Below are 27584 nucleotides of genomic sequence, written 5' to 3' on the forward strand. Positions count from 1 at the left end.
TTTTGATTCTTTCAAAAATTTTCTGACATGTTACGATTATTGTTTTTATTTGGTAAAATAAAAATAAACAGTAATGAGTTATGTATTAGTAGTCAAAACTTATACCTTATTTGTATTATTCTATATATATATATAATATATAAAAAAATATGTTACTAGATTCTCATTTTCATACATGATAATATCTAAATAAGATATAGATAGTTTTGTAAAAGGATAGAGATAAAATAAGAATTTGAATTATTATCTAGAAATTTTAATAATAAATTTGGAAGTTACCAATAATACAAAGATAATCATATTTTTTAATGCAAATGTTAATTACCTTTGTCTGCTCGTCTCATAGATTTAAAAATGTAGTTCAACTTTTCTCATATTTTTTTCTTGAATAGAGAATAGTTAAGTATCATACATTTTTAAGAGTGTTGGAAGTTAAGTTCAAATTTTAACAACATTGAATTTTCAAATTAATGTTATATCTTATGTTCATGTTTATGGTTTAACTGATGTCCCCATAAGAATCAGACGAAGGTAATTACAGAAAAGTATACTTATACAATTCAATAACACAAATAAATTACATAATATATTATTAATTCGGAAATTTACAGATCATCGTGAAGCGAGTATTTACAGCTTTAAGAATGAAAAATAAAACAATATTATAAATTTATAAAGCATATTATACAATGTCAAAACATATATACAGTTTATAAACAATAAGCAACATAGTTACAAAATTTACAGTAATTTACAAGTGACTTTCACAAAATAATTGGTAGGATTATTTGTAGCAATTCGTTTGGCTTAAAAGCATCAATTTTGTGCCTTTGCCAGTGGTCAAGGGGGACTAAGATGGGCCCTACCGCGTCCTCTTCCTCGTCCCCGACCTCGTCACCTCCTCCCATCACCCATTCCTATATTGCTGGTGGTCTTTTCCAAATATGCCAATGGTCCTTGTAACAATGCACCAGGCATTGGTCCACCAGCAACTGGACCAGGCCTTTGCTGCTGCTGTTGTTGTTGTTGTTGCTGCTGTTGCTGTTGCTGTTGTAGGAACATAGCCTGTTGTGGCGAAACCATACCTCCAGGTACTTGAGGCGATAGTTGTTGTTGGGGTGGTCCGATTGGCAAGGGAGATGGCATCGGTGCTGGCATGGGACTCTGGCCCATAGTGTTCTGGGCGGGCGATTTGGCCACCTGTTGTAAATCAGCCAACAAATTTTGCCAAATAGAGATTTTATCATAATGGCGCCGGATGAGATCATCTTTACGCGCCAACTCTAAACGCAACTCGGATATATCTTCTTTAACGATCAGTTCGGGCTTTAGGGCCGACAGGAGAAACCGTTTCTGCAGAAAAAACGCCTCCAGTTGTCTAGCAATGTCGATGAATCTCATGGTACACTGATCTATGTCTACGCGTACTTCTTCTTTGTCGACCGGCGAGAAAGTCTCTTCTTCTTTTGATATTATTTCGACAAGTGACATGAACGCTTCGTCGAATTCGTCCACCAAATTGCCATTGCCGCTAGTTGGGGTGGCCATGGTGTTAAATTATGGTTGTTTGCTTTGCAAGGCGCAAATGACGAAACTTTTACAAGAGACGCGGCACTTTAATACTTATTTAATTCGGAAGAAATTGAGACGCGCACTCTAAGCGAAATAAAAACAACCAAATTAATTCACTTTCGAAAACGCAGATTACAATTTTAACAACGGGTAAAGAAATGTCCAAGTCTAAGTCAAATGTTTGTAATTTAGTATGTTAACTATATTACCATTTATTTTGAATTTTGATAAATAAATGATAATAATAAATAATATTATACAAAATATGTATATATATATTATATTGAAAAAAAATTTAAGATTTGTTACTGGTAATTTTTAGGTTAAATTGTTCAGTGCTGACAACTTTGACAAAATTATTAACCGATGATTTAGTCTGATTTAGTTTTTGTCACGGATAAAGATAATAGTATCTTTTCTGATTTTATATAGTGTGCAACCATCTTTAGCTTTTACGTCTGTATATTGTGTTATCAATAAAATTAAAAAAATCTGCCAATCTGTTAAAAATTTAAAATTTAATAATCTTTGTTTTTATTCAAATTTCAAGTGTTCAAATTATTAATACGACTGTTTTAAATCTTAATCAAAAGTAAAATATAACAAGAAATTAAGAAAATCGCTTTTTGAGTTTCAAAAAAAAAAGTCTATCATTACTTTCAACCCAATTGGGTAAGTTAGTTATTTGCTTATTTTTACTACACAAACTAAGTTATTTAAATGTAATTTAATTGTACAACAATAATGAAGAGGAATAATTATGGACTTATAATTTGAGTTTTGTTACATTGTGAATAAGTGATGACATATTATTTTTAAACTATGAAACTTACATAGGTACCTTCAATTAATTATACTCACAATATACAATATACAATATACAATGTACAATTGATGATTAATTAATTCAATATAAATTAATCAACTGAAACATAAATACTTCTTTTTTGAAAAATGTTATCCACAGAAAATAAATTCTGATTAGCGAATACATAACTATATTAATTTATATAGTTTTTTCTTAACAGTCTTAAACCCAAAGAGTTATTGATTTAATTAATTGGTTTGGTTTGTATTTTATTTACTTATAATTAAGTATTTATAAATAAATAATGCATTAAGTTTGTATGTTTAATTAACTAAATTATTCACATTATATTATGTTCATATGAAACAAGTGTTTTCTTTAATAATAATTTAATATGAACCCATTTATAGTATTATACCATATAAAATTCTTAATGGCTAATGTATTTTGTACCTTGTATGTTTTTTGTGCTTTTATGTACAATGTTAAAAATTTATATCTAATTATATGTTTATTGTTAATGTTTTCTTAACGATAATAGAGAAAAAAGATTGGTAAATTTTAAGTGTAGTGTACATAGTTGTGTGTGTTAAATAAAATATAAATTACTTAAGTGTATATGTGGCACAATTTAAAACTTTTTTAATTTAAAAATAAATTTAAGTTATAGTGATTTTATTTTATGACAGTGGATAATTGGATATTTGACTCATTAAGCATGCTACTATTTAATTAATTCATTATTTTTCAATCGGACACTCATTAAGAAAATTTATGTGATAAACAACACAGTGCATAATTAGTTTAAAGGTAATTAATTTTATTTTAATTACATTTTAGGAATGACTCAAATTCTATGGATGAATGCAAATTGTTTAAAAAAGAATATGACAAGTGTTTTAATATTTGGTTCAGGGATAAATTTCTTAAAGGAAGTAATGATGACTCTGTGTGTTCAGAGCTTTTGAAGAATTATACAGGATGCGTCAAGGTAAATTTACTTTTATTATGTTTTATACCATTATAATAATATTTCACCTTGTATTCACATATTGTATCCATTAATAATAATATAAAATATTATTTTATAGTAGGATTTATCTTTTGTTTTTTATTTAATGTTTAAATATTTTTGAGATTAACCACTTAGTTATTAATTGATATAATTTTATATTTAAATTTATATATCTTATCGATTTTTATTTGCTTCAATTACTATTAAATATTTTCTCAAATATATGTTGATATGCTGCTAAAATGTAACATACTAACATTACCAAAAATGTTGCATTATGCAATATTTATTCTATAAAAAACTTAAATTTTAATGTTCATTATTTTCTTTAGTTTTTTTTTTTTTTTATTAATTGTTCTTGTACACAATTATAATAATTCATAATAAAATAAAATAAATTCACAATAACTATGATCTTGATTGTTAATAACATCTCAAAAATAGAAGTTTTATTTTTAATTTTCAGTAAATGAAACAGATTTATATCATACTGTTTATCTTAGTTATTTTTTGGATTTTCCAAACAAATATGCAAAATGCTATAACATTATAATCCTAAATTTATGCTATAACACTAATTATATTCTTTTTCAAATTTTCATAACTTTCCATAAAAGACTATTCAAATATAGTTATTTTTTTTACGTATAATATTTTATTATTATTTCAGAAAGCGATGAAAGAAAAAGACATTATTATTGATGACGACTTCAGACGATATCATCCAAAAATTAGTCCCAATTACGAACAGTCTAAAAATAAATAAAGTGTGGAGTTCAGTGTGTGGTGAAGAAGAGCTCGAAGAACCATTTATTTTTTATTCAACCATTACCAATGATTTAAAATGAACTATATTATGAACCACATTATATTTAGGCATGACTGTATGTCTGCATTCTATTTTATATGTATTATATATATTGGACATTCTTGTTGTAGTACAATTGAGTAATTGTTAGGTAAAATGTTTTGTGTAAACTTTAGGTCATACTTTTCTGAAAAAAAAAAAAATGAAATAGGTAAAATATTTTCTACTGCATCGTTTATTATTATTTTTAAACAAAAATAAGTAAATATCATCACATTTCTTACGTAGGGTCTCAAGGAATTTTGTATAAGTCTCAGGATTTCTCATTGTACAGAAAAGTATTATTTCGGTTGTATTATTGATTGTAAAATACCTCAGCGAACTACATAATGGCTCAAACATTGTATGATCAAAGATCACATCTAAAAAAAAAAATTTTTAATAAACATATGTATGTATGATTTAGTATAATGAAATTACCAGCTGCTAGAACCAAATCTGGTTTTTTATTTTCAAACATTTTCAAATCCTCTATATCATTCCAGGACAATTGAACAACATTATATTTACAGTTGAATTTGTGGTGTGTTTCATTAATTTGTATGTTGTGCTTTAAGGTGTTTAAAACAGTTGAGTGACAGTCTGTAAACCAGTATTCGCTTGGTCTACAATTTATACAAGCGCTTATTCCGCTCAATCCAGTTCCACAACCCAACTCAATGATAAATTTGTCTTTGAGTTTATCTTGATTTTTTAAACACCAACAACTTAGTGCTATACCCGCCTGAAAGAAATGTAATGCTAATTAAGTAACACATTTTTTTAAAAAAACCTCAAAATGTTAACAAAAACTACCTGCCAAGTGCAGAGTCCTGTGGTTCCTTGTGAAACAATACTGGTACTTTCTTGGATAGTTATAACTGACTCAGTCAACTCTTTACTAATAATATTATTATCAATTATATAGTGTTTATAAAAAGGTCCTTTATTAGATTCTTTTTGGATGAGTTCAACATATTTTAAATATAATTCATCGCATAATTCATTTCCACTATTTTCCATCTGAAAATTAATTTATTTTAATTTAGTAATAAAAATTTATTTTAAATAAAATATAATAATTCATCATTCATTAAATGCAATAAATAAACAAAAAATAAAAATGTTAATCAGTATTTACTTATACATTAGTGATCAAAATAAGTAATATCATAAATCATAATTTTCATTTCATAGTTAGGTTTGAAAATATAGGAAGAACAAGTAAAACTGTGAATATTGCTTTAGTATTAATAGAACTGCCATTCATAATATTTTAAAAAGTTTACTTTAAGCTTCTTTTTTAATAAGAATTTTTTAATGTTAGTTTGTTTCTAAATCTTAAATTAAGTGACCAAGAAATTTATAATCAAAGGGTTCATAAATCATTGAATGTTTCGAAAGACAATTTTTCTATTTGCATGAACAAAAATTATTTACATTATTTGACACATAAAACAACTATAATAGAAGCAATTTTCAAAAAGATTTAACAATCATATCTTTTAATGATATTGTAAAACAAGACATAGTTGAAAATTAATGATGCGTACATAAGACCAAATTCTTTTAAAAAATGTGTGAAGCCTGTTGCTCTAATAGTTGGCCTGTAAAATGTCTTCAATTATTAATATACTGTAGTCTGTTTTCATAACATTCAGGTAAAATTTTAAATATTGAATTAATTTTTATACTTCGTACTTGACTAATAATTGCTTTCAAAAATCTAGTGATGTAGAGAGTTTTCAGTGGGTATTTTTGTAAGATTGGATGGGACAGGATCATTAATATAAAATCAACTTCTTTTGATATATTCTGTAATAAAAATATAATATAAATCAGACATTGAGTTTATTAAATAAAACTTTCAATATTACTTTGAGGTTGATTGCTGCAAGTTGAGTTGCACACAGAAATTGTCTAACCGTGTCATTATTCAAGCAGTCAACCATCATAATCCCCATTGCGGACAGCCAACTCACTAGTGTTAAATTGGTTATTTGGTTGAAATAAAACTATAAAAGTCAACGAATTAAACGATAAGATTTTTTTGAAGTCTAAAAACGTATATAGAGCTCAATTTAGATCACTGAGTTTAAATTTTAAATTTTGAGATTTACATTTTACTTGTTTATTTATTAATTTAAAATTATTACAATACTCGAAAACTCTTATCGTATTTAGTATTTTGTATTTACTATTTACCTACCAATTAATCAGTCTAGTAAAGTAGTAACTACTAACTACTGCTCCAACTAAGATTTAGGTTTCAAACCAACTGTTAGTTGTTAGTTTGATTATTATCAATATTACTATCATACATATAATAATATTATCTATCTCAGTGGCTACTATCATGGTTTTGCTTTGATAGTTTGATACTACCCACAGATAAAATATATTAAAAAATATTATATGTATATTATATATCTGTGATACTACCACGGTCATATGATCACAGAATATTCTGTGGTAAGATACTATTGAATAATGAATAGTATCTATATTTTTATACTTCCATAGTCTTATACAGCCAATATCTATAGATCTTGGTATACAGCGGGTACTATACTATACGACATGGTATTTCGTCAGTTCTTTCACTGATACCAGGGGCAGCTCCAGAGACTTGGTTGGGGGGCGGGGACCTTAGTTTTAATTTTTCTTATTATTCTTAGTATTTCCTTAAGCCATACAGAAATGTGTCTATCTATCTACATACTTGTATGTGTCTATATAATGGTCGATAGTATAATATGTTAATATATTTTGTTTGTAATTTTTTTTCAACAATATACAATATTTCAGAAATATGGACTTTGGGGGGGCAGCTCTTAGCCCCCCTGGAGCCACCCCTGACTAATACACCAATTAATTTTAATTTTTAATATAACTGTTATGTTCTGCTAGATATCACGGTTAATCCGTCTGATTCATCCTATAAATGAGTCCGTCAAAATAGGTGAAATAAGGTCGTGTGAGGGTTCTGGTTGTATTGGGTTTTTTCTTAGTAAGAATTCTAGAATTCTTAGCTATTATGTATAATTTACAAAAATTTTATGAATTTTCAACTTCAAAACTCTTTTACATATTCGCGATTTTGATATATTACGTAAAAATTTGAACTTTAAATGCTTATAAAAAAAAATTGTAACTAACGATTTTTGATTTTTTTACTACGATAGTACAACTTATAATAAACATTGTATTAAATATTAAAGATTCTTTGGAATGCAACATTTTTTTTATCAGCATTTCAAATAAAAAATCTTAGGAAAATTTAATCGTAAATAGATAACGCTAATATAAACATTTGGTGAAAATTTCAAGTACTTACCTATTTAAAATGATACGTTTTTGAGTTACAACAAAATAAAAAAAAAGATTTTGTCAAAAACTGGTTATTTGTAAAAATTCCCGTTTTTCCGTTACTTTTTTAGGGTTTTTCTTGACGTTTTTGAAAACTACTGGAAATTATACAAAATTCGTTTTCTTTTTCAAAGCGGGACTGAAGTTAAAATTTAAAGCACTATTACTTTTTACTACTACAAAACGTGATGATAGATTGACAGACAAAAAGAAAAAACACATTATTTTAAAATTAATACATTCATCTGCATTCCGTTCAGAATATAAAATAGTACAGACCTTAATAACATTTTAATGTTATTTTTATGTGTTTTCTTTCGAACTCAAAACTCAAAACGAATAACGATAAAATTCATGGGTAGCTGGTAGGCAGGGTCGGATTTAGGGGAGGGCTGAGTGGGCTGCTTAATTTAAATTAGGATACAGGAAAAATATTTTATTTATATTTACACATATATAAATAAATAATATTGAACTTTATTTCGAAATTTAAAAATTTTAATTTTACTAACTAATAATAGATGTATAAAATATTAATTAATACGGAAGTAAAAGATTGTTTTCCTAAAGTTGAAATAGTTTTTCGAATTTATTTTGTTTTTATGATTACAAACAGCAGTATAGTGAAAGATCATTCTTTAATTTAAAGCACATAAAAATAGATTGCGTACTTCTATGGGTAGAGATAGACTCAATCAACTAGCGATAATGAGCTCTGAGTCTGATATTTAAAAAAAATTTGTTTTTCAAAACGTTATTGTCTTATTGATAATTTTGTACAAATAAAATTATGAAAAGTCCTAGGCATTTAATTTTAATTACTTGACATTATTAATTTTATTATTCTTTATTTAATTACTTACACTAATATTATGAATTATGAAGATATTACTTATATTAGTTATACTCGATTTGATTGTTTTTATAATTAATTGTTACCACAGAATAGTGTTGTTACTAGGTACTACTAAATATGATAATAAATGTTATTTAATAAGTAAAAAATATACTTCCTTGTTTATGTATAAGGGGCCCCCAGAATGCATTCCGCATTTCCGCCCAGGGGCCACCACATACCTAAATCTGCCTCTGCTGGTAGGTATATACTCTTTTGATAAAATAATTCCAAATTATTTTTAATTAGGTATAAAAAAAAAGTTATGAAATATTTAGATATTATATAGTAGGTAGTAGGTACCTACCTATAATATGCAATATAATAAACTTATTATTTTAACGATTTAACGTGATAATTAAGTGTTCATTTTTAACAAGTATTTTCATGTCAATATTATCTAAAATATCCTTATTGGAGTTTAACAACATTAAATTTTGTATGCATTTATCAGTTGTAGATCTTGTATCAGTGAAATTCAAATAATTCCTGAATAAACTGTTAAATTAGCTTAAAAATGTAAAACGTGACATCGGATCTAATAAAATTAATTTCACTTTTGGAGTTAAAATATAAATATTTTTATAGGCATCATGAGTAAAATATTTATACATTGGGCTATTTTTTTTTAAGTCTAGATTTGGGTGCTCACTGCTCAGACATAGAAAATACTACCCTCCCTCTTCCACCAAAAAATAAAATAAAAATATACTCCACTGACTTACTAACTGTAGCTAGTATAGATAATGTGATAAAGTCGTGTCTAGAACTCTTGAACTTTGATAGGAAATATTTTTATAGAGCAAAGGTCGTTTGTTGAATTCGAATACAATCTCTTAGGTTCTAATTTATCCTATTAACTTGATTAAAATCATTATTTGGAATTTGGATAATTGCAAGATTATTAATATTACATCGTCATTATTAATATCTTTTATAATCCAACAGTACCTATTATATTTTAATAGTATAAATGCATAAATTAAGTACCTGAAGGTCAATGACTTCGAGGTGTTCTGCTAAACTTTTAATTGTATACCTACATTATGTTCTTCATAAAATACAACGCTAGTATGAAATTTAAAAAAATTTTCTTTTAAAAAAACCATAAAACTTGTATTTATATTATTATATTTTGAGAATTCGACAGATGACATTTCTTGAACTGTTTTTAAGATCATCTCATAAGCATATAAAATTTACTTATTATATCATATAATTGTAATTAATTTTGGCTGAAATAAATAAATAAATAATAAATATGTACATAGCCTTCATTAGCTCTATACTAGCAGACCGCCTAGTTTTTGAAAGATTTCGTTATTTTAGATAATTTCCTTTATTCTATAATTTGTAGTGTGAATGAACATATTTTTTTCTACTCGAGGAAAATAACAAGCAAATGTTCAAGGCTAGAAAATAAATTCCTAACTCATGTTAAACAAAATTGAAATATATTCATGTACCTATACATGCCCAGAATGCGGAGAACATATACGAAAAATTGGTCACTGCTCCAAATTAAGAATTAGTTAGGGGTTCGTAATCTATAAGGCTATTGGGAACCACTGTTAATTGCTTTATAGTGTATAATATTATGTGTATACATTATAGATCTTGTAGTATAAAAAATATGGTATATGTGCAGTTTTGGCCTATATTTTCTTATATTATAAATCAATGGAATTCTTTATTATCAATGTATGATTAGATTACGTATTTATTTTATAACCGACTTGTCCGGATTTTTTATATCGCGTTCACATTTAATACAATTTTATATTTTTGTAAAAGCATCTTTTATTGAATTAATGAACATTAGGTAGGTACGTATTGAATAAAATGACAATTTGTAAAGTAATATTAAGATTTAGATATAGTAAAAATGACGAAGAATATATATGAAATAATTGAAATAATAATAAAACAAGTTTCACAATATGTAATTTATTTAATAAGTTAATAGGTACAATATGTTATTATACCTACAAACTATGATCATTGATCACTATCGTAACTAAATCTAAGACATTAATAAATATGTAAACTAAAATAAAATATATTTTCTCCTAAATAGTAAATAGGCTATTTAAAACTTCGTATAGAACGTCGTTGTATACTTGACGACTATATCAAGATATGCAACCTAAGTAACATATCTATGTAGTTTGTGCATATTACGATTTGTATAAGTTTAAAATTTACATTTATTGAACAACCACAATTTTGTGTCTACAAATCCATTTAAAATGGTATGCGCATTACAAAAATTTGTATTTTATAATATAATATCTTTTATTTGGTATAAATACGTTATTTATTTCTATGCACTAGTACATAAATCTTAAAAATCCCATAAACAATTTATCACAATTTTAACTTAAATTATAGTATTTAATAAAATATTTGCACTTAAATTTACTAAATAAAAATTGTTTAACTAATAAACAAAATATTAAATAAATAAGTCAAATTTTTTTTACAGATTATTATATTCAAAAATTCATGAAATTTTAACGCTGGTACTCAAATGTATAATTCATTTTTTTTTTAAGAGTTTAAAATACGTGTCATTGTATGAATTCGTAACAAAATAAGTTCGTACAAAAATTATCGTATTTTATATTATAATGAAAAAATGTTTAAGTCTGATATAGGTACTTAATATGGAAATAATTTGTATTTTGACAAATTCAAACACAAATGCTGTATAATAATTTACTACCAATAGTTTAATATTGTTAATTTTTATAACTTAATTAAATACATAATGTATGTAGATCCAAAATATTCATATAATTAACACATTAATTTATAGGATATATCTATTATTAATATATTAAAAATTATAGATTATTATGATATTAAAATAACATACGCTTATTAATAATATAAATCTAAAAACCTAAATATTAAGTATAATATGTATATATATTTATATATATATATCAATATTAGATAGAATATAATAAATATTTAATAAATCACTTTGGATAATATAAGCCAAAACGTAGTGTAAGAGAGTATTATAATATAATATTGGGTGAGTTTTGCGATTAGTGTAAAATATAATCTAGTATATCTATAATAATTTAATTCCCCATAATTTTTTTATCGTAAAACGTGACAAAACATTAACACGAAGATTATAATATAATAATACAATATTAAAAGCATTGTTATAATATCAAATTTAAACCGTTTTTGTGTTTGAGTTTGTCAAATAACTGAATATATAAAACTAAGTAGAGTTGAAATGAGTATGGGCTCAATTTACTCAACCTCAACTGTGCCCAGTTTTTGGTGTTATTGTAGCTAAACCAGGGTTAAGAATCGAAAACTTATAATTGGCCGCTATATCTGTCCATCACATTACATGGTTTTATATTGAACATAGTTTATACTGTTTATGAAGGTTATAATCGTATTAGGTACTAAACATAATTTGCTACTTTTTCATTACTTGTGCTGACAATCAGGTGGATTATGTAAATATCATTGTTTTTTTTAAAAATTTTTTGGTTATGTATTAACGTTTTTCACTTTCGTTTCTAAATCATTCAGTTTTAGTCATTCATGAATAAAAAAAAAAAATGAATTTTTTACAAACAAGTACCAGACAAAATTTTTTGAAAATAACGTATTGAAAATTGATTACATTAATATATTACGTTAATTGAATACACTAATACAGTAAATTCTCATTATGTCGAATGTCAAGGGGAACAGAACAAATTTCAATATATAGAGTTTTGTTAATTATAGTGGTATTTTAGTGTGGTGGTAATTTTAAAGGGATTTCAATTTAATTCAAGATAACGCGAAAAGTTTGAGTTATTAACATTTGACGTAATAAGAATCTACTGTATTATAAAATCGAATTAAATTGATTAGAATAAATTGTGATATTGCTGTACACGTAATCGTTTATTATTTAGTAAATCAATAAAATTGTTTATTCGAAAAAAGTATACTAAAAAAAAAAAAAAAATTGTTAGATAATATACAATACGATATACAATTCGTAACTAATTATTATTGGCTTAATTATAATACGTTATAGCTTTTACTTATACATATATATAGGTACATATTTTGTTATATTATATAAAAACCAAATAAATTACTATCGGTTGTATATATGTTATATAGGTACATTTTTTACTCATGGCATAGTTTGCATAGCATTTTAACGAAATGCTTATTGCATTATTAATACTTTTATGATCGCATAATATGTATTAATATTATAATTTATAATTATTACATTTTAAAAATTACAGTTATCATTGGAATATAATAAATATATATATATATATATGTGTGTATTATGAACTAAACAAATATTGAACGTACAGACCGAGTCTGAAAAATTCGACCGGGTTTTATCTTTATTGAGTTTTACATATTTTATCACGCATAAATAAATATAAAAAAAATAACATTCGTTTGGCGATGAATAAATATAAGAATTTATATATTAAGGTAGAACGCTATTATTATATAATATTATATATATATATATATTTATACTATATATGTATATAATATACGAAAAGTAGTATAATGTCTGCGTATATTTACACAACGTATAATAGAATTTGGAATGTGCGTTGGCGGAGAACGTATTCACAGAAAACCGTAGGTCTCGTATACCTTTAAAAATCGGCCGCCTTTATCTTGGTTGTGCCTGGAAAAAAAGAAAACGATAGTTTCGTATTTCGTCAAAAATCATATTAAACTAAACACATAGCATTTTGTGTGGATTTTAAACATTATTTGTATCGTAAACTATATTATAAAAATATGTAAACTACGGTGGACAGCTATTTACGTCGAGTGGATATGGCATGGGTCTCCCGGTACGGAAGATTCCGGGCATGGAGTATATTAAAATACTATTATTATCATCATCGCTTTTGGAGAAAAAAATTGTGAAAATGCGTAGAACCTTACAGTTTTTTTGCTCTTTGCAGAAACGAGTATGTGGTGCCAAAAGGTCCAACCAACCCTTCTTTTTTTCTTAAAAAATACAGATGAAGTAATTTACTGAGTTCGCTCACCAACATTTTATTCTAAATAAATTATAAAAATGTATGCTAATTTTAATTTTTTTTTGGTATTTTCAACAACATAATATTAAAGAAATCAAGCTTGCAAATACTGGAATTTTTTATGGTATTTCATGTAGACTGAGGTTATTGCGACAATGAAAACTTTTTATTCTTCAAATGAGAACTTCTATTTTTTTTATTTTAATGTTTTAAGTATACGATGTTTTTAGTAAGTATTTCTGGATTTTAATACCTAATCGATGTCCTATAACTCTTATAGACAAAATAATCTTGAAAAAATGTATGGTTATTTTATAGTTCATAAAATTTGACCGAATTTACGTAAGATCTAACTAATTAGTAGGTTGGTACACGAATAAACATAATACATATAATTGAGTATCATCTATTTTATATTATGTCGTAATACAAGTCATAAATATTGAAAAAAATATCGTTTGGAGAAAATAAGAAGGTTCTTATTTGAAAAAAAGTTTTGTTCAAAACTTAAACCACTTATTTTTTTTTCTAAAGGTATAAGTTAAGAACGGTATTTTCGACAAAAAATAAATGATTTAAAGTGGAAGTGCATTGAATGGCTTCGATTGATCCGAGTTGCAGTTATTGCATCACGTGCCACCGTGAAACCGTACCGGGAAGGATTAAGGATTATAAGTGCTGGTCGTCAACTCACTCGTCTTCCCACGGACACACGTCGTTACCGTCGCTGATGGACGCGGCTGCAGTCGCAGTCGTCGTGGCCACCTCCGCTCCGCTGCTGCAGGCCGCGGATTCCGGCGTGTGACCGCCTCCGGAACCCGGTCCTGCACCCGCGGCGGGGGCGACGCACTCGGCTACCGTGGTCGCGGTGTCCGCCGTATCGTCGGCGACGTCCGCGGCGGTCCGGTCGCCGCACCCGTTGTCCCTGTCCACCGAGCTGACGTTAATGACGGGCGTCACGCTCTGTTTCCTCGCCAACGACAGCGATTTCAGCAGCTTCTTCCGGTTCGACTTGTCGTCCAGCGACGACGCGGTGCCGGCCGGTTCGTGCGGCGACGTCGGCATCTGCTTTTCGGGCGACCTGCTCTCGGGCGACGGTCCGAGGTCAAAGTCCTCGGCCGACGACACCGACGGCCGGTCGACGGTCTGTTGCGGCGTGCACGCGGCCGACGACCCGCGGCGCCTGTCCACGCTGCCGCCGCCGCCGCCGCCCAGACCGCAACTCCGCCGCAGACGGCTGGCCACCGAATCGGATTGGCTCTCGTCCGCGCTCGCCGCCGAGTCGTACGCGGCGCCGCCCGAGTTTTTGCGCGACGACGACGTGGACATACGGCGCTCGCGTTCTTCGGCTATGGACGTCGGCAGTGACCGCTTGTTCTTGTCGCCACCGTCGGCCATGTCCCACGGGCACACGTCGTCCGCCATCATCGTGGGTAGCTGCGGCTCGCCGCATTCGTCCGCACCTCCGCTAAGGTTATCTCTGCGGAAAACAAAAATGTACGATTTCCGATCACAAACTGAATCGCATAAACTCGTCGTCACCGCCGTTGTCCTCCTCTCCCCCGTCTTCCTTCTCCACCGACTCGTACTTATTTAGTCTCTATTTTTCACTTTCGCGGTGTACATATTATATACTTACTATGCATATACCTACCTATACTTAATCATACGCAATTTGATGTTTTTTTAATAACAAAAATGAATAAAAGTCAATAGACTACGTTTTACACTCCGTTCTCGAAACGAGACCGGAGTAAGACGAAATTATGATACTCGACTCTTAAAATTGTAAGCAGTCGATTAAAATTTATTTTTAAATAGATCGAACATATTTGCTTTTTATATACTGCTGAAAAAATTAGTAATATGCAACTACTTCTGGCGTGTATTATACAGTGTACAATATATATAATATGTTAATCCACGCATGCGCACGCACACACAAATCGTTTATATAATATAGTTATACACATACACTTTTTATTGTATTTTGGTGTGTATAGAGAACTATAGAAGACCGAAGTCGTTAATCTGATACGATCAGTGTGCCCGGAATCGTCATATTACATATTTATAAAAAAAACACATAATAAACTTGCGCGCGTATACAAGGGCGTATTTAAAAATGTCTTAAGAGGGGGGGTACAAAAAAAAAGTTCAAATTTGCGTACATGGCGAGTAGAGTTGTAAAATATCTCATATAATAAAAATAAGTATAAAATACGGTGAATGGGGGGAGGGGTGGGGACATGGGCCCCATGGGCCCCTCCCTTAAATACGCCCTTGCGCATGTATATAATGTATATACAGGTGTATCGTATAATGACTGTTTAATTATGTATACGATATGGTTAGTATATTATTTTACTACAAAATAATCGGCATTTCGTACGGGGTACATATTAATATAGTTTTATATAGGTATAGTTACAGGGTATTGTACAGGATGTGTCTCGCCACGTTTGTCCCAGTTGATAACTTTTTTTTAAAATTTATATTGCTTTGGATGCTTTTACGTCGTACATATTATTATTATATTATTTTAAATTTTTACCGTATTACAGACATGAGTTTATAGTAATTTTTAGTCTGTCTGCTTCTAATTCGAAATAAAATAATTTAAATATTTATTCATATCAGGGTTATAGTAGATAATTTATTTAAATATCTTAAAAGTCGTATTATTAATTTCAATTAAACGTTCAAATAGTTGGATGTATGTTCAAAGTTGGTTAGCGCGGGGGTGTAAGAGGACAAACACAGTGAGACAACCATTATTTTATTATTTAAAGGTCATCACTAAAGGTACATGTGCGCAAACAATCGGATAAAATATACAATTAACCGCAATATTAATATTCAATATAATATAATACTAATCGCTACGGGTAATACATACTACTATATACTCTACTGCGTTTTGTCATAAATATAGTTAGGACTATTTATTATATACATAAACGACGTGATGATACAATAATAATTATTTATTGATATAAAGGTTGAATAACACTACTCGTGCATAATTTAAGAAGAGGAACGAGAACATTTGTTCAATAATAAATTAATAATATAATATTATATTGTGATGTAGGCGAACCGCATAAGACTATACATCAATACAGTGGCGTGTCGAAGGGATATTCGATAGTGGCGTCCACATCCTAGTTTTAATGGGGAGGGGAGTGTTAATTTTGCGGGTGGGTAATATTAGGTGGAAATTTTTTTTTTCTCAATATTTTATTACGGATGTACGAAAAATAATGTATAATAAGATATTTTGATATTGATAAGTGATAGCTTTTCGTAAACGAGTACTATATACTGTAATGTAACAATGATTTGTCAAATGATCGCCATTCGAAACCTACTGTACAGCAAAGTGGTATCTACTTTAATATCTTTTATATAATATTCATATTTTTGTAATTTTAACGAATATCTTTGAAATATAAACTTAAAATATTTAAAAAAAGTTGTAGCTATGGATTTTTGATGTTTTAATTGCTATAAGAGCAACTTATGAGAAATTTTTAAGACGATAATATTTTTATCTATTAATAGCTTTAACAGACAAAAAATATTTTTTAAATTGTATCATGTGCATAAGATCCTAATATAAATATTAAGTGACAATTTCATCTCTTCACAATTATTGTTTTCTATATTACGATAAAAAAAACAAATTATATTTATATTTTATTTTTAAGATTAAAATCTCTTATTCCCTAGATTCCCTCATTAAAATATTCCACCTATATGCTAATTTTTAAGCGAGAGATAAAGAATAAGGTATTGTATACTAGCCATTGATGGGTGAGTGTGTTGGAAAGTATTGGAAAAAAATGAATACCTCTGACAATATTTGAGTTTGCCACGCCACTGATCAATACATGTATAATAAAGGTATACGTATGATATAATATATATATATTTAAGCGAAGAATAGAATAGTCAATAAAACGGCAAACATAACGTACTGCACGCTATAATATAAAGTAGATAATAATTAATAATATATGTATTTATTGTATACATATAGTATATAAGGATATATATTTCATACGATCTAAACGTTTAAAAAAGAAAAAAAATATAAAAAAATAACAATAAAATAAAAAACGGTCGACAAAGAAACTTTGTACAGACGTAGTTGTTTTAACTTACTGGTTGGAACTTGGAGAGGAAGGTGTGCAAGGTAAATCTCCCCTGTAAAACATTATTGTCTGAACTATTCAAGTGTATCATTACATGTAATATATACATAAGATATTATGCATAAATTGGTATTGTATAATATAAGTAGATGTATATGTAGAATATGTGTGTATGTGTATGCTATACCTATAGAAAGTGTTTGTAATTGTGTTCTTTGTGCCCGTGTGACTGTGCAAAAGTATAATACATACGTATAGTATAATAATATATGTGCTATTTTACAAGAAAAAATTACTCGGTCACAACGTACTAGAGGAAAAGCTAAATAAATATTTGTACATTTTTATGTATACAAGTGAACTTGGTGTTGTCTTATCTCTTTAAATACATTGCTATACAGGGTGTAACAGAAAAATCTGTCAAATGAAATAACTTTTATTCTAATAAATATTTTTTTTTTTTTTTTACAAAATGTACAGAAAAACGCTATTAGCAGAGTAAATTTAATCTTAATTTTTTAATACAGAAAATAAAACATTTAAAATTTGACTACACTTTTTTTGGAAAAATTTAAAATAGCTTTGTTTGTTAATTTAATTTTTAAAACAAGTTTTATGTTAGAAACGTTTATTTTAATTCAGTAGTTTATTTTTACAAACTTTTTGTTAGTAAATTGATTTTAAATGTAATAACTTTCAAGATTATTATTTTTGCATGGGACTTTTTGGACATAAGTAAATATTAAATTATTTTACTATTCATATAATTTTCATAATATTTTTCATACTTTAATTTTATTAATTTTTCATTTTTATTTGTCAAGTCTTTCTGTTACACTCTATTTTCATATATATATTTTACAGAGATTCATAGTATAATACGACTAGAAGATAAGAAGATGTTTTAAACACTCAAACACTTATTATTATTACTTATTATTTCTACGTTTTAAATAGTAAATAAATACATATAAATAATACGATAATTATTATTAATTCAACCGGTATAAATGATTTCAAAAAAAGTAAATTTTGGTTTTTTGCTAAACATTTTTTAGTAACAAATGTTTTTTTTTAATAATTTAATTTATATTCTATAATATACCTTTAATGATATGGATCTTTCAATATGAGTTACGTTCACATTAGTAAAATATGTTTATAAAAGTTTTGATTATTGTTTAAAAAGTTATTCAACGTAGTACGTAGGGTATAATTCAAATTAAATTAATTGCTTGGTAAACTGTATGCTAAAATAATTGATTTGTAATGAGGATACAAGCCACTCTAATGTTTGTTACCCAACACTCCAAATACAAGTTACAGGGTACAAACCTGTTATAAATTATAGTTGTGCAAGTGTTTTTAGACCTAAAAATTGAATGTAGATAATAATAGTGATAGATGTTTATATAGTTGTATTGATTAAATGCTTGTGCAAATAGAAAATTGTTAAAACCGATCAGATTTCAGTAAATACTGAATATTGGAATATTTACAGATATCAAACAATAAATTGCTTGACCAAAGTAAATGTAATTTGGTAAACATGTTATTATATAGGTACTAGGTAGTTCTCTAAGCTGTGATCATATTATTTGTCCATTTGTAAGTATAAGGTTGGGCTATGTAACGCTGTAGCAGCTAATAAATAATATAAAACGATTATGTACAATATAACGTACACAGGCGGAGTGGGGTTGGATTCAACGCTATTCTAATATGGTTAATAATATTAATATTTAAAAATATGTGCTAGCCTGGACCCTCCTTAATTCACCCAAAAATATTCTTTTTTTTTGTGTACGCATCATATATTGGCTTTTGGTAGGTAATTGTGGATTTTTTTTCTGTGTCTGTTTATGCGTGGGCGTCAAAACGCATATGGTAGTACCTATACTTATATTATATTGTATAGGTTTGTGTATTCATAAGTACTTAAATTATATATGATTTTTGCTTACCTATAGGGTATGTCACTGAGATTAGATTGACTATGGGATTGCGAGACTTTAACAGAATTTATTGGAAGCTCGTGTGGTGAGCTAGTCAGGCTCCTGTCGCTGCCCCTTCGCTTTGCGCTGCTACACGACGACGATTGATTCGCTTGTAAAACCGACGACGATGACGTACCCTGTGTGCTCGAACATCCTGCAGTGCTCCTTATGCGTTCTTTGCAATCTGCCTTTTTGTTGGCGGCGCCACCGACCAGCCCGAAAAATCTAAACGAAACAACACCAATGTATAGACTTATACAATACACCTGGCAATATTTTACTTTCACAGAATTCGTATTTATTCGATTGTCATTTTCTATAGGTATATTTTATAAAAAAAAATATTCCGTGGGAAAATAACAAAACGCTTTATGAAATCGACGCAAATTTTCTACGGAAATATGTCTGTATCGATTATCAACGAATAAATACATCATAATATATAATAGGTTGCCGATTTTAGACGGCCATCGTATGTAAAATCATGCCTACAGATTCTTCAATACAGAACGACGGGTGTAGAATTGAATTATATTTAATATATATCGTTGTGTGTACCTTCGTCTGGCCGAAGGCTGGACTCCATTAGCGAGCAGGTTTTTGTAATGCTCCGACCTTATGAATCTAGGATAACAGTCTTTTTTCAAGAGTAACGTATACACGTGTTCCGCAGCACCGTCAAACGTAAATCTCGACGGGTTTTTCATTTCTTTATGCGTTCTTTCCATCGTCTTGCCGTCTATATTGATTTCACATGGAGCACCGGGCGCTAGAAATTCACTGAAAACATACCATATCGATATAGCAAATATGGGGATGACGTGCATATTATGTTATAAATTTATAATGTATTACGCAGAAATGATTGTAAATATATTTGAGTGTAATTCAAATACGTTCAATGACATTATAAGTACTTTTATTCCTACCGGTATAGGTGTATTTAAATTGTACTTTAAATACTTTTATTAATATTGTATTAATATTTTGTATTGAATATTGAGTACTTTTACCTATATATTTCAATTTGTATTTTCCGTTGGTTCATATATTTTATTTTATTAGTTATTAAAATTTATTGAACATGTTAAAATGTATTAATGCGATACACATACAACGATGATGGAATATTGGAATGATATAACAAAATCCCTAGACTAATAGTTATTGTTGGTGAAAATTTCCGACAAATAATTGGTATATTACTTTAAAAATGCTCTGATAGGTACAGAATATCCGAAATATCATATTTAAATATTAAATCGTCAGATCTGTATTAAATTATTAACACGTATATTTGTATTTTAAATCAAAGTTCAAATATTGTTAAGAAATATTAATAAAGAATAATCATTGTTTAATAATTTTAGTAAAATAATTTTTTTCCTTTGAACACTTACTCATATATTTCTTTGACTCTCTGCAGGATTTGTGACTGACAACTCCGTTTCAAATCGTTGACCGCTAACCAAAACCTGATGTTTTCGTGGCTGTATTCTTTCCGGAGATAATTTGTAAACTCATAGAGACCTGTTTCAATATGTAAAATAACGTAATTGACTAGAGCGACGCACTACGTTAGACAAATATTTTTCAATTTCTACAAGGTATGTATATGTTACGTATGTTATGAACTTATGAATGTTATTGTATGTAAGGTGTGTATCTTGATTATGATTAACATGATCAATAGTATAAAACATTGAGTCAAATTATCATGTAAAACGATTATACTTGTATCTCTCGCTGTTTAACCAAATGTGCATACTTTTGTAAGCCCTTGCATAATATTAATAATGACACCTATTTACCTGTTGCATCAGACACTAAATCTTCCATTGATAGAGCCCAACGTTTTATGCGCTTTTCGGTTATGGCTTCCACCCTGAAACATATATATGTCTCGACATATAATAACTGTAAGCACTCGTGCGAATTTTAAGAATTTATTTTTGGTTTTTGCAATGACGTTATATAAATAATAATATAACTCACATTGGACAATTGAACGTCCAAAATGTTGGGTCGTCCGACACCCAAGGGTTCGATGGTTGAGCACCTGTGAGTAATGGATCGTATTCATGATACGTCTCGCCGAATGAAACTAGACCGTCCAAAGCTACTGACGTTTTAACTCTTGTTCTCCCTATACAATTTCTTAGCAATTCGACCTAAAAAAAAATATTGACAGTCATTATAGAATTTTACCGTAAGACGTTTGCAGTTTGCAGTTAGCTTAACTTTTTTTACGTTTTTTGATTATAACTTATATTTTTTTTCTGTAGTCTATCAGTATTAGATTTGTTATACTTAATCGAATAGTTTAAAGGAATGGGGTACAACCATACAAGATTTTGTTAAGAATATTTACACATAGCTGATATTTGTATCGTTTGTACCGAAAATTAATTGTGCAGATCCTTAAGCGTAGTATATTTTACTATTTTTAGTTACAATTTAACATATTGTATCAGTTCAAGTTGATGTACAATACTGTTACTTAATTTATTGTTTTTTTATCTCTACAAATCATGTCACAAATACACAATACTGATTTTAAATGGACAGGTACGGAATGGTTTATAATAAATTATAAGAGTATAATATTACTTTGCACTATTTGATAAATAATATATTTGTATTTTATTTACTTCTCTCCGGAGATCTTCAGAACTTCTTTTCTTTTTGGTTGAAAAACTGCCACCAATCTTTATCGGTATTTGTTCCATGACGCTGACACATCCTGGAGGAGGTCGATGTACCCTCCAAAATGCCCTTTCTTGACTATCAGTCACTATTTTTTCCCCTTTTTTCCTATCTTTACTCAACCGCACCTAAAATAATCGATCCATGTACAGTAGACATCTTGTCATCAAGATTAATTACTTTAAATAGATAAAAACTCTTCAATTTTTACTTGTTCTTCAGCCTGCATCGTGATAAATTCCCATTTGTTTTGTAGATTTTTTTTCAGACTGTTCAATGAGTCCTGGATTCATAAAAAAAAAATATTTATTGAATTGAAATGAAATTAAAAGCTCAATAATTTTAATTTCATGTGAATAAGGACCATTTTTATTTTCAAAGAAAAACTAAATGTCTTATTTTTATTAATTTTTTCAAAACTATTTTTTATACAAATGTACTCTGCTTAAAAATTTGAATCTCGATAAATGTTTAGAGTTCATTAACGTCGTTGTTTTAATTACCTAATAGTTAGACCATACCGATGCTTACCATTTCATAGTCTTCCAATGCATGTCGTTGTTTGTTTCTCAGCAGTCTCTTTGATAGGTATATCGCATATTCTACGTTATCGGGATTCTTTTGTGAACATGGCCAATAATAGGGAATCTAAAAAAAATAATGTAACGTGGTTCCAATTATTTTTTGCATTTAATTATTAACGTTGTACGTCGGCTCAATATTATACAATACAAAAGGTATTGTTTATCTTACTTGGAATCTGTACAGAGAACTGTCATCTTTTAGAGTAAGAGTTTTTGAGTCGTTTACGGGAAAGAAGTATCCGTATTGACATAACATGTTGGCTATATGGACCGCTTCTATAATAAAAACATATATATTTTTTTTATTACATATTTCTGTAATATTTTACTAACATGTCAAGAAGTCACCTTCAGAATTTCAAAACATTTTAAGTATAATTTATGATGTAAATAACTTGTTTAAAGTTGTGCTTCGATGAAACTCTAACTTACTAAAATGTTAAATAATATATTACTGCTATAATAGGACAATATTTGAAAAAGGGTCATATTTTATATGAAGTGGTATTCAAAACGTTATTCAAACTCAATTTCCACAAAAAAATATTAACTACCTACTTGTTTTTTTTTTTATACAAAAAACTGTCTTACGTCATTATACATTGATGGGCATCATATACTACAAAAATTTAATATATCAATAAAAAAAAAATGTATATAGGTTTGTTTAGAGATCACTAATCAATATAAAGACGTATTATATTACGCTGTCAATTATGTAAATACAATTAATAATGTAAATTAATGTAAGTATATATAATAATTTGGTTTGTGTGTATACTTTACATTATACCGGTGTACCGTGTACGTTTTAAAATTAAAACAAATATATACGTATTTACATAAGCTCTTATCTCGGCAGAAATGGTGAATTCATTTTTCACTTTTGATTACTTAGTTATAATTAAAATAATATTTATATTTTACTTATTATTACAATGGAACAAAACGGAAAAAAACTTTATTAAAATTGTTGGTGAAATGGATAACTTATTACTCAATATACGTGTTTTTACTTACACATTTTGCAATACTCCAAGCGGAGATAATATGATGGTTGCGTTTATTATGTATTATATTAGTTTTTATTTACTATTATTTTTTAGTATAAGTATAGTATAAAACTGTTTTATGCCGTACCTTGTCCATACATGGTACATAGTATTTAAAATTTAAACTGAACTTAAATTTGCGCAGAGTGACCGTAGCCGTCTATATGAAATATTTAGCTGACTTAATTGTTTTTTTCCTTTGCATCAGAAAAATAAAAACGTCTCAATAATGGTGATTTAAAAATAATGAAACGGTACCGCGGAAAATATTGTTTAAAATGTTTGTTTTTGTCATATTTATAGTACGATTAACAATTATATTTCTTTGTATTTTTAAACGATTTAATTAACTAAAATACATTATTGTTTCAACTGTAGGAACATAAGTGAAAGAAAATATATGTGTTTACTTGTTATATAATTTTGAAATGGTTCTGCTCTAAATATTTATTCAATATTATTAACTTAACGATTTCCAAAATCTTTAAGACTAACAACCTTTCAAAATGTTTTGGAAAACAATTAGAAATTTTTAAAGATCTTACTAAGTTAAACTTCAAAAATCAAAAAAAAATCAAAAATTAAGTGTAAAAGAAAACCCTTTAAATTTTTTTATCGATGTAACAATATCTTTTTTTTTTTTTTTTTTTTTTTATTTTTTATTTTATTAAGAATAATTACAAGCTATACATAATTTTGTACAATAAATAATTTTGTTGAGTGAAATAGCGGTGAAAACAACAGAGTGGGAAGGTACTCAGTAGTACCACCCGACAGGTCAAGCCAGCAAGTCTCTAGGCCAAGAGCGTTTCAATCTTCTTTGAGGATTGTCAGGGATTGCACGGGAAGAAAGTCTTTTTATTAATGGATTAGTGTGATGGGTTAGTTTTGAGTGAATAACAATATCTCCACCATTTTTATGTACATTTTATATTAAACAAAATAATAGTAATGAGTTAAACATTGTTTTTGATGCTTAGTGTTTGTATAGTGTAACTATGTATGGTTTATTTTAAAAATGCATTCAAAAGTCCTTTTATTGTTTACGTTTATTTATTGAACGGCTATATTACATTATGTATATATTATTTTTATTTAGGTACAATTAACTTTGATTCGCAGTCAAGAATTTATAATAATATAATATGTATATTGTATGTTGCCGATGTATAGACATCAGTATAATAGTAATCAATAATATTGTTTGGGTAGGTATTATACGCATTAGTCGAAGTCGCTGTATAGAAATAAAACTCGCCGCCATAAAAGTAATCTTCTTCAATATAACATTCCTGAAAACGACAAACGGGGAGAATAGTGCTATAAGGTTGTTTATTGCTCGGAGCTCTGTGTCAGTATTATATAGGTAATATTGATACGATATTGTATTTGAGCACCGCGACGTTACATAATTCAACTTCCACAGACCTATATAGCCATATAGGCGATAAAATGTTCCCGATAGAGACTATAACGCATTAAATAGATTTACGGAAAATAAAAACCTATCACATATTTTTCTTACGTTTGCAGGATACGCCCAGAAGAAAAGAAAAAAACAGGTCTAGAAAGGTTTGCGTATCGTTTAATTATGTGTGCGATAAAGTCAAATATTACAATTATGTGAAGTTAGTGGCCAGTTAAAACGTTGTAAAATAGATACGATAGAAGTGTGTAGAATATTCTTCGCAATCTCGTTTTATTGATACAGTACATACTTTACATATAGTACCAGCTACCTATGTTACGAAGAGATATGTGTAAGTGGCGGTGTGTTTTATGCGTATTATAAACATTTAAAGAAACGTTTATTAAATCAGACTACTAGAAATAATAATCTAAGAGCTGTGTGTTATATGATGAGCGACCGATTTTGTTTTACATATCTCTGGATTCTGAACATAACATTTGAATACGCAATATACGAACGTATATGATGTATAATAACGATGCATATTATTATTATCTGTATACACTATTTTTCTATACTTATTTACATTTTTTTCTCGACTCGTAAAACTCGTATGATAAAGTACATTACTTTCAGATTTCCATCTAAAAGCAACGTTGATACATAATATATTTCAAAGAAAATGTTTTGTTTATGTTTTCGGACTTATTGTACGTTTGAACATTCATTTTTATTTTCATAAATAATGTATAGATGATAAATCTATAGTATATAATAGTATACATACTAAAATAAAAACGTATACCAAAAGTCCAAAAGTAAATAATATAGGAGGATTGCATTTGTTTGAAATTGTTCCGTGAAGTGGTTGGGATTTTAAAATGTTATCAAAGTTATACTGGGTTTACTCTGTGTTAGTGTTTACAGTCTAGTATTGAAGAACAAGTCATTATATTAAACTACATCTAAGTTTTTGTTTAGTAAGAAAGAATTGATGGTTTAATTATTCACCAAAATACTACAAGTACTTAGTAGGAGCTTACTACTTCGTAAATAATTACATATTATTAAAATATTTATTTATAAAATGTATTATTATTATCACTAAAAAAGTGTTATTTTTTTTAAAAATTAATTTGAAAAACTGTTGATAAAAAGGGTCAATCTACTATAAGAGATTTTTTTTATAACGGATTTGGAAAATTAGGCTGATTTTGATGTGAACGAAAGCACATAATTCGTTCCCATTAATACTAAATGCAAATATAAGCGTAATCAATTGACTGAATTAAACGGTGGTGTTTTAGTTTTACTAAAAAACATATAACTAGATTTTCAACCTTTTTCTTATCAATATTTATTTTCAATATTAAATTGTCTAAAACTAAGAAGTTGTCCCCCAATCAACATAATTAAATTATTTATTCAATCAATTATATTTCAATTGCATAAAGTAAACAATTCTTGTTCCTACATTTCATTTTGTTATTAAAACATAATTAGAAATAAATTCTTGTTTAAACACTTCGCGGGTTAATTAATAGTGAATCCAGCAAATAATGGCGAATCAAATATAACTTCACAAATTAATTAATTTGTATAGCTTATTTATGGAAATGTTATTTTCATAGTATTACGTACAATGGAAAAAATTATATTTTTTATGAATAAAACATTTTTTTTTGTATATATTATTTAAATATTCATGTATTTAGTTTAAATTATTAAACATTAATTAAACGTTATGAAAAAAAATCGTTAAACGATTGGTTAGATTTACTTTGTGGTTTTCAATTTTTGTTTTTTTTTAGTTCTATATATTTTTTTTTATATTATCAAAGTTGTATGTATTGTGTATATTTTTGATAATTATATATTATACTTATACAATATTATACAATGTAGTATAATACAATTATACTATGTAGGTTAATTTTTAATTTTTTATAAAAACTATTTTATTGAAACCATTTTAATAATTCAAACTTACCAGTTTCGTCGACAGTTAAACGGTCCATTAGCCATTCAATTATGTTATAACCTGAAACAATGTAATAAAGGTTTATGGTTAGGTATCATGTCAAATAAATTATTTACATAAAATATTCATTTAAATT

The 27584-nt window shown here is 28.0% G+C and overlaps 5 protein-coding genes across 9 annotated transcripts in view; 2 read left to right on the forward strand and 3 right to left on the reverse strand.

Moving 5' to 3' along the window:
• Window positions 1-564: 564 nt before the first annotated feature.
• Window positions 565-1818, reverse strand: LOC132917716 (mediator of RNA polymerase II transcription subunit 28). The gene has a single exon (XM_060978595.1). It carries the CDS (start codon window positions 1546-1548, stop codon window positions 895-897), a length of 654 nt encoding a protein of 217 aa, XP_060834578.1. The 5' UTR covers window positions 1549-1818; the 3' UTR covers window positions 565-894.
• A 220-nt stretch (window positions 1819-2038) lies between these two features.
• On the forward strand, window positions 2039-4700 carry LOC132917609 (TP53-regulated inhibitor of apoptosis 1-B-like). Its single transcript, XM_060978433.1, has 3 exons — window positions 2039-2244; window positions 3221-3371; window positions 4066-4700. Exons 2-3 carry the CDS (start codon window positions 3237-3239, stop codon window positions 4159-4161), a joined length of 231 nt encoding a protein of 76 aa, XP_060834416.1. The 5' UTR covers window positions 2039-2244; window positions 3221-3236; the 3' UTR covers window positions 4162-4700.
• On the reverse strand, window positions 4178-6555 carry LOC132917608 (protein-lysine N-methyltransferase EEF2KMT). Of its 3 annotated transcripts, none has more exons than XM_060978430.1 (6): window positions 6452-6555; window positions 6120-6257; window positions 5944-6057; window positions 5059-5265; window positions 4684-4987; window positions 4178-4625 (listed from the first exon to the last, which is right to left on the reverse strand). In XM_060978430.1, exons 2-6 carry the CDS (start codon window positions 6204-6206, stop codon window positions 4381-4383), a joined length of 957 nt encoding a protein of 318 aa, XP_060834413.1. In that variant the 5' UTR covers window positions 6207-6257; window positions 6452-6555; the 3' UTR covers window positions 4178-4380. The 3 variants fall into 3 exon arrangements, with proteins under 3 accessions (XP_060834413.1, XP_060834414.1, XP_060834415.1); XM_060978431.1 differs by having other exon boundaries at window positions 6448-6465; XM_060978432.1 differs by lacking the exon at window positions 6452-6555 and having other exon boundaries at window positions 4178-4390; window positions 4488-4625; window positions 6120-6433.
• A 3882-nt stretch (window positions 6556-10437) lies between these two features.
• The window catches only part of LOC132917959 (regulator of G-protein signaling 11), a 45410-nt gene continuing 28263 nt past the window's right edge, over window positions 10438-27584 (reverse strand). The window contains exons 4-16 of one of the 2 annotated variants that reach the window (XM_060978979.1): window positions 27458-27508; window positions 23174-23280; window positions 22952-23068; window positions 22632-22703; window positions 22366-22548; window positions 21710-21885; window positions 21526-21599; window positions 21115-21244; window positions 20273-20494; window positions 19682-19939; window positions 17728-17769; window positions 14255-15040; window positions 10438-13196 (exon numbers count right to left, since the gene is read on the reverse strand). In XM_060978979.1, the coding sequence (XP_060834962.1) occupies window positions 13136-13196; window positions 14255-15040; window positions 17728-17769; window positions 19682-19939; window positions 20273-20494; window positions 21115-21244; window positions 21526-21599; window positions 21710-21885; window positions 22366-22548; window positions 22632-22703; window positions 22952-23068; window positions 23174-23280; window positions 27458-27508 (2279 nt within the window). In that variant the 3' untranslated portion in view covers window positions 10438-13135. The remainder of the gene's footprint in view (window positions 13197-14254; window positions 15041-17727; window positions 17770-19681; window positions 19940-20272; window positions 20495-21114; window positions 21245-21525; window positions 21600-21709; window positions 21886-22365; window positions 22549-22631; window positions 22704-22951; window positions 23069-23173; window positions 23281-27457; window positions 27509-27584) is intronic. The other variant, XM_060978987.1, reaches the window with a different exon arrangement.
• Window positions 21184-27584, forward strand: part of LOC132917972 (uncharacterized) — a 93925-nt gene continuing 87524 nt past the window's right edge. The window contains exon 1 of one of the 2 annotated variants that reach the window (XM_060979000.1): window positions 21184-21321. The gene's annotated coding sequence lies outside the window, so the exon portion shown is untranslated. The remainder of the gene's footprint in view (window positions 21322-27584) is intronic. The other variant, XM_060979007.1, reaches the window with a different exon arrangement.

Source organism: Rhopalosiphum padi, chromosome 1 (genome assembly GCF_020882245.1).
Source record: "Rhopalosiphum padi isolate XX-2018 chromosome 1, ASM2088224v1, whole genome shotgun sequence".
NCBI classification, from domain to species: domain Eukaryota; kingdom Metazoa; phylum Arthropoda; class Insecta; order Hemiptera; family Aphididae; genus Rhopalosiphum; species Rhopalosiphum padi.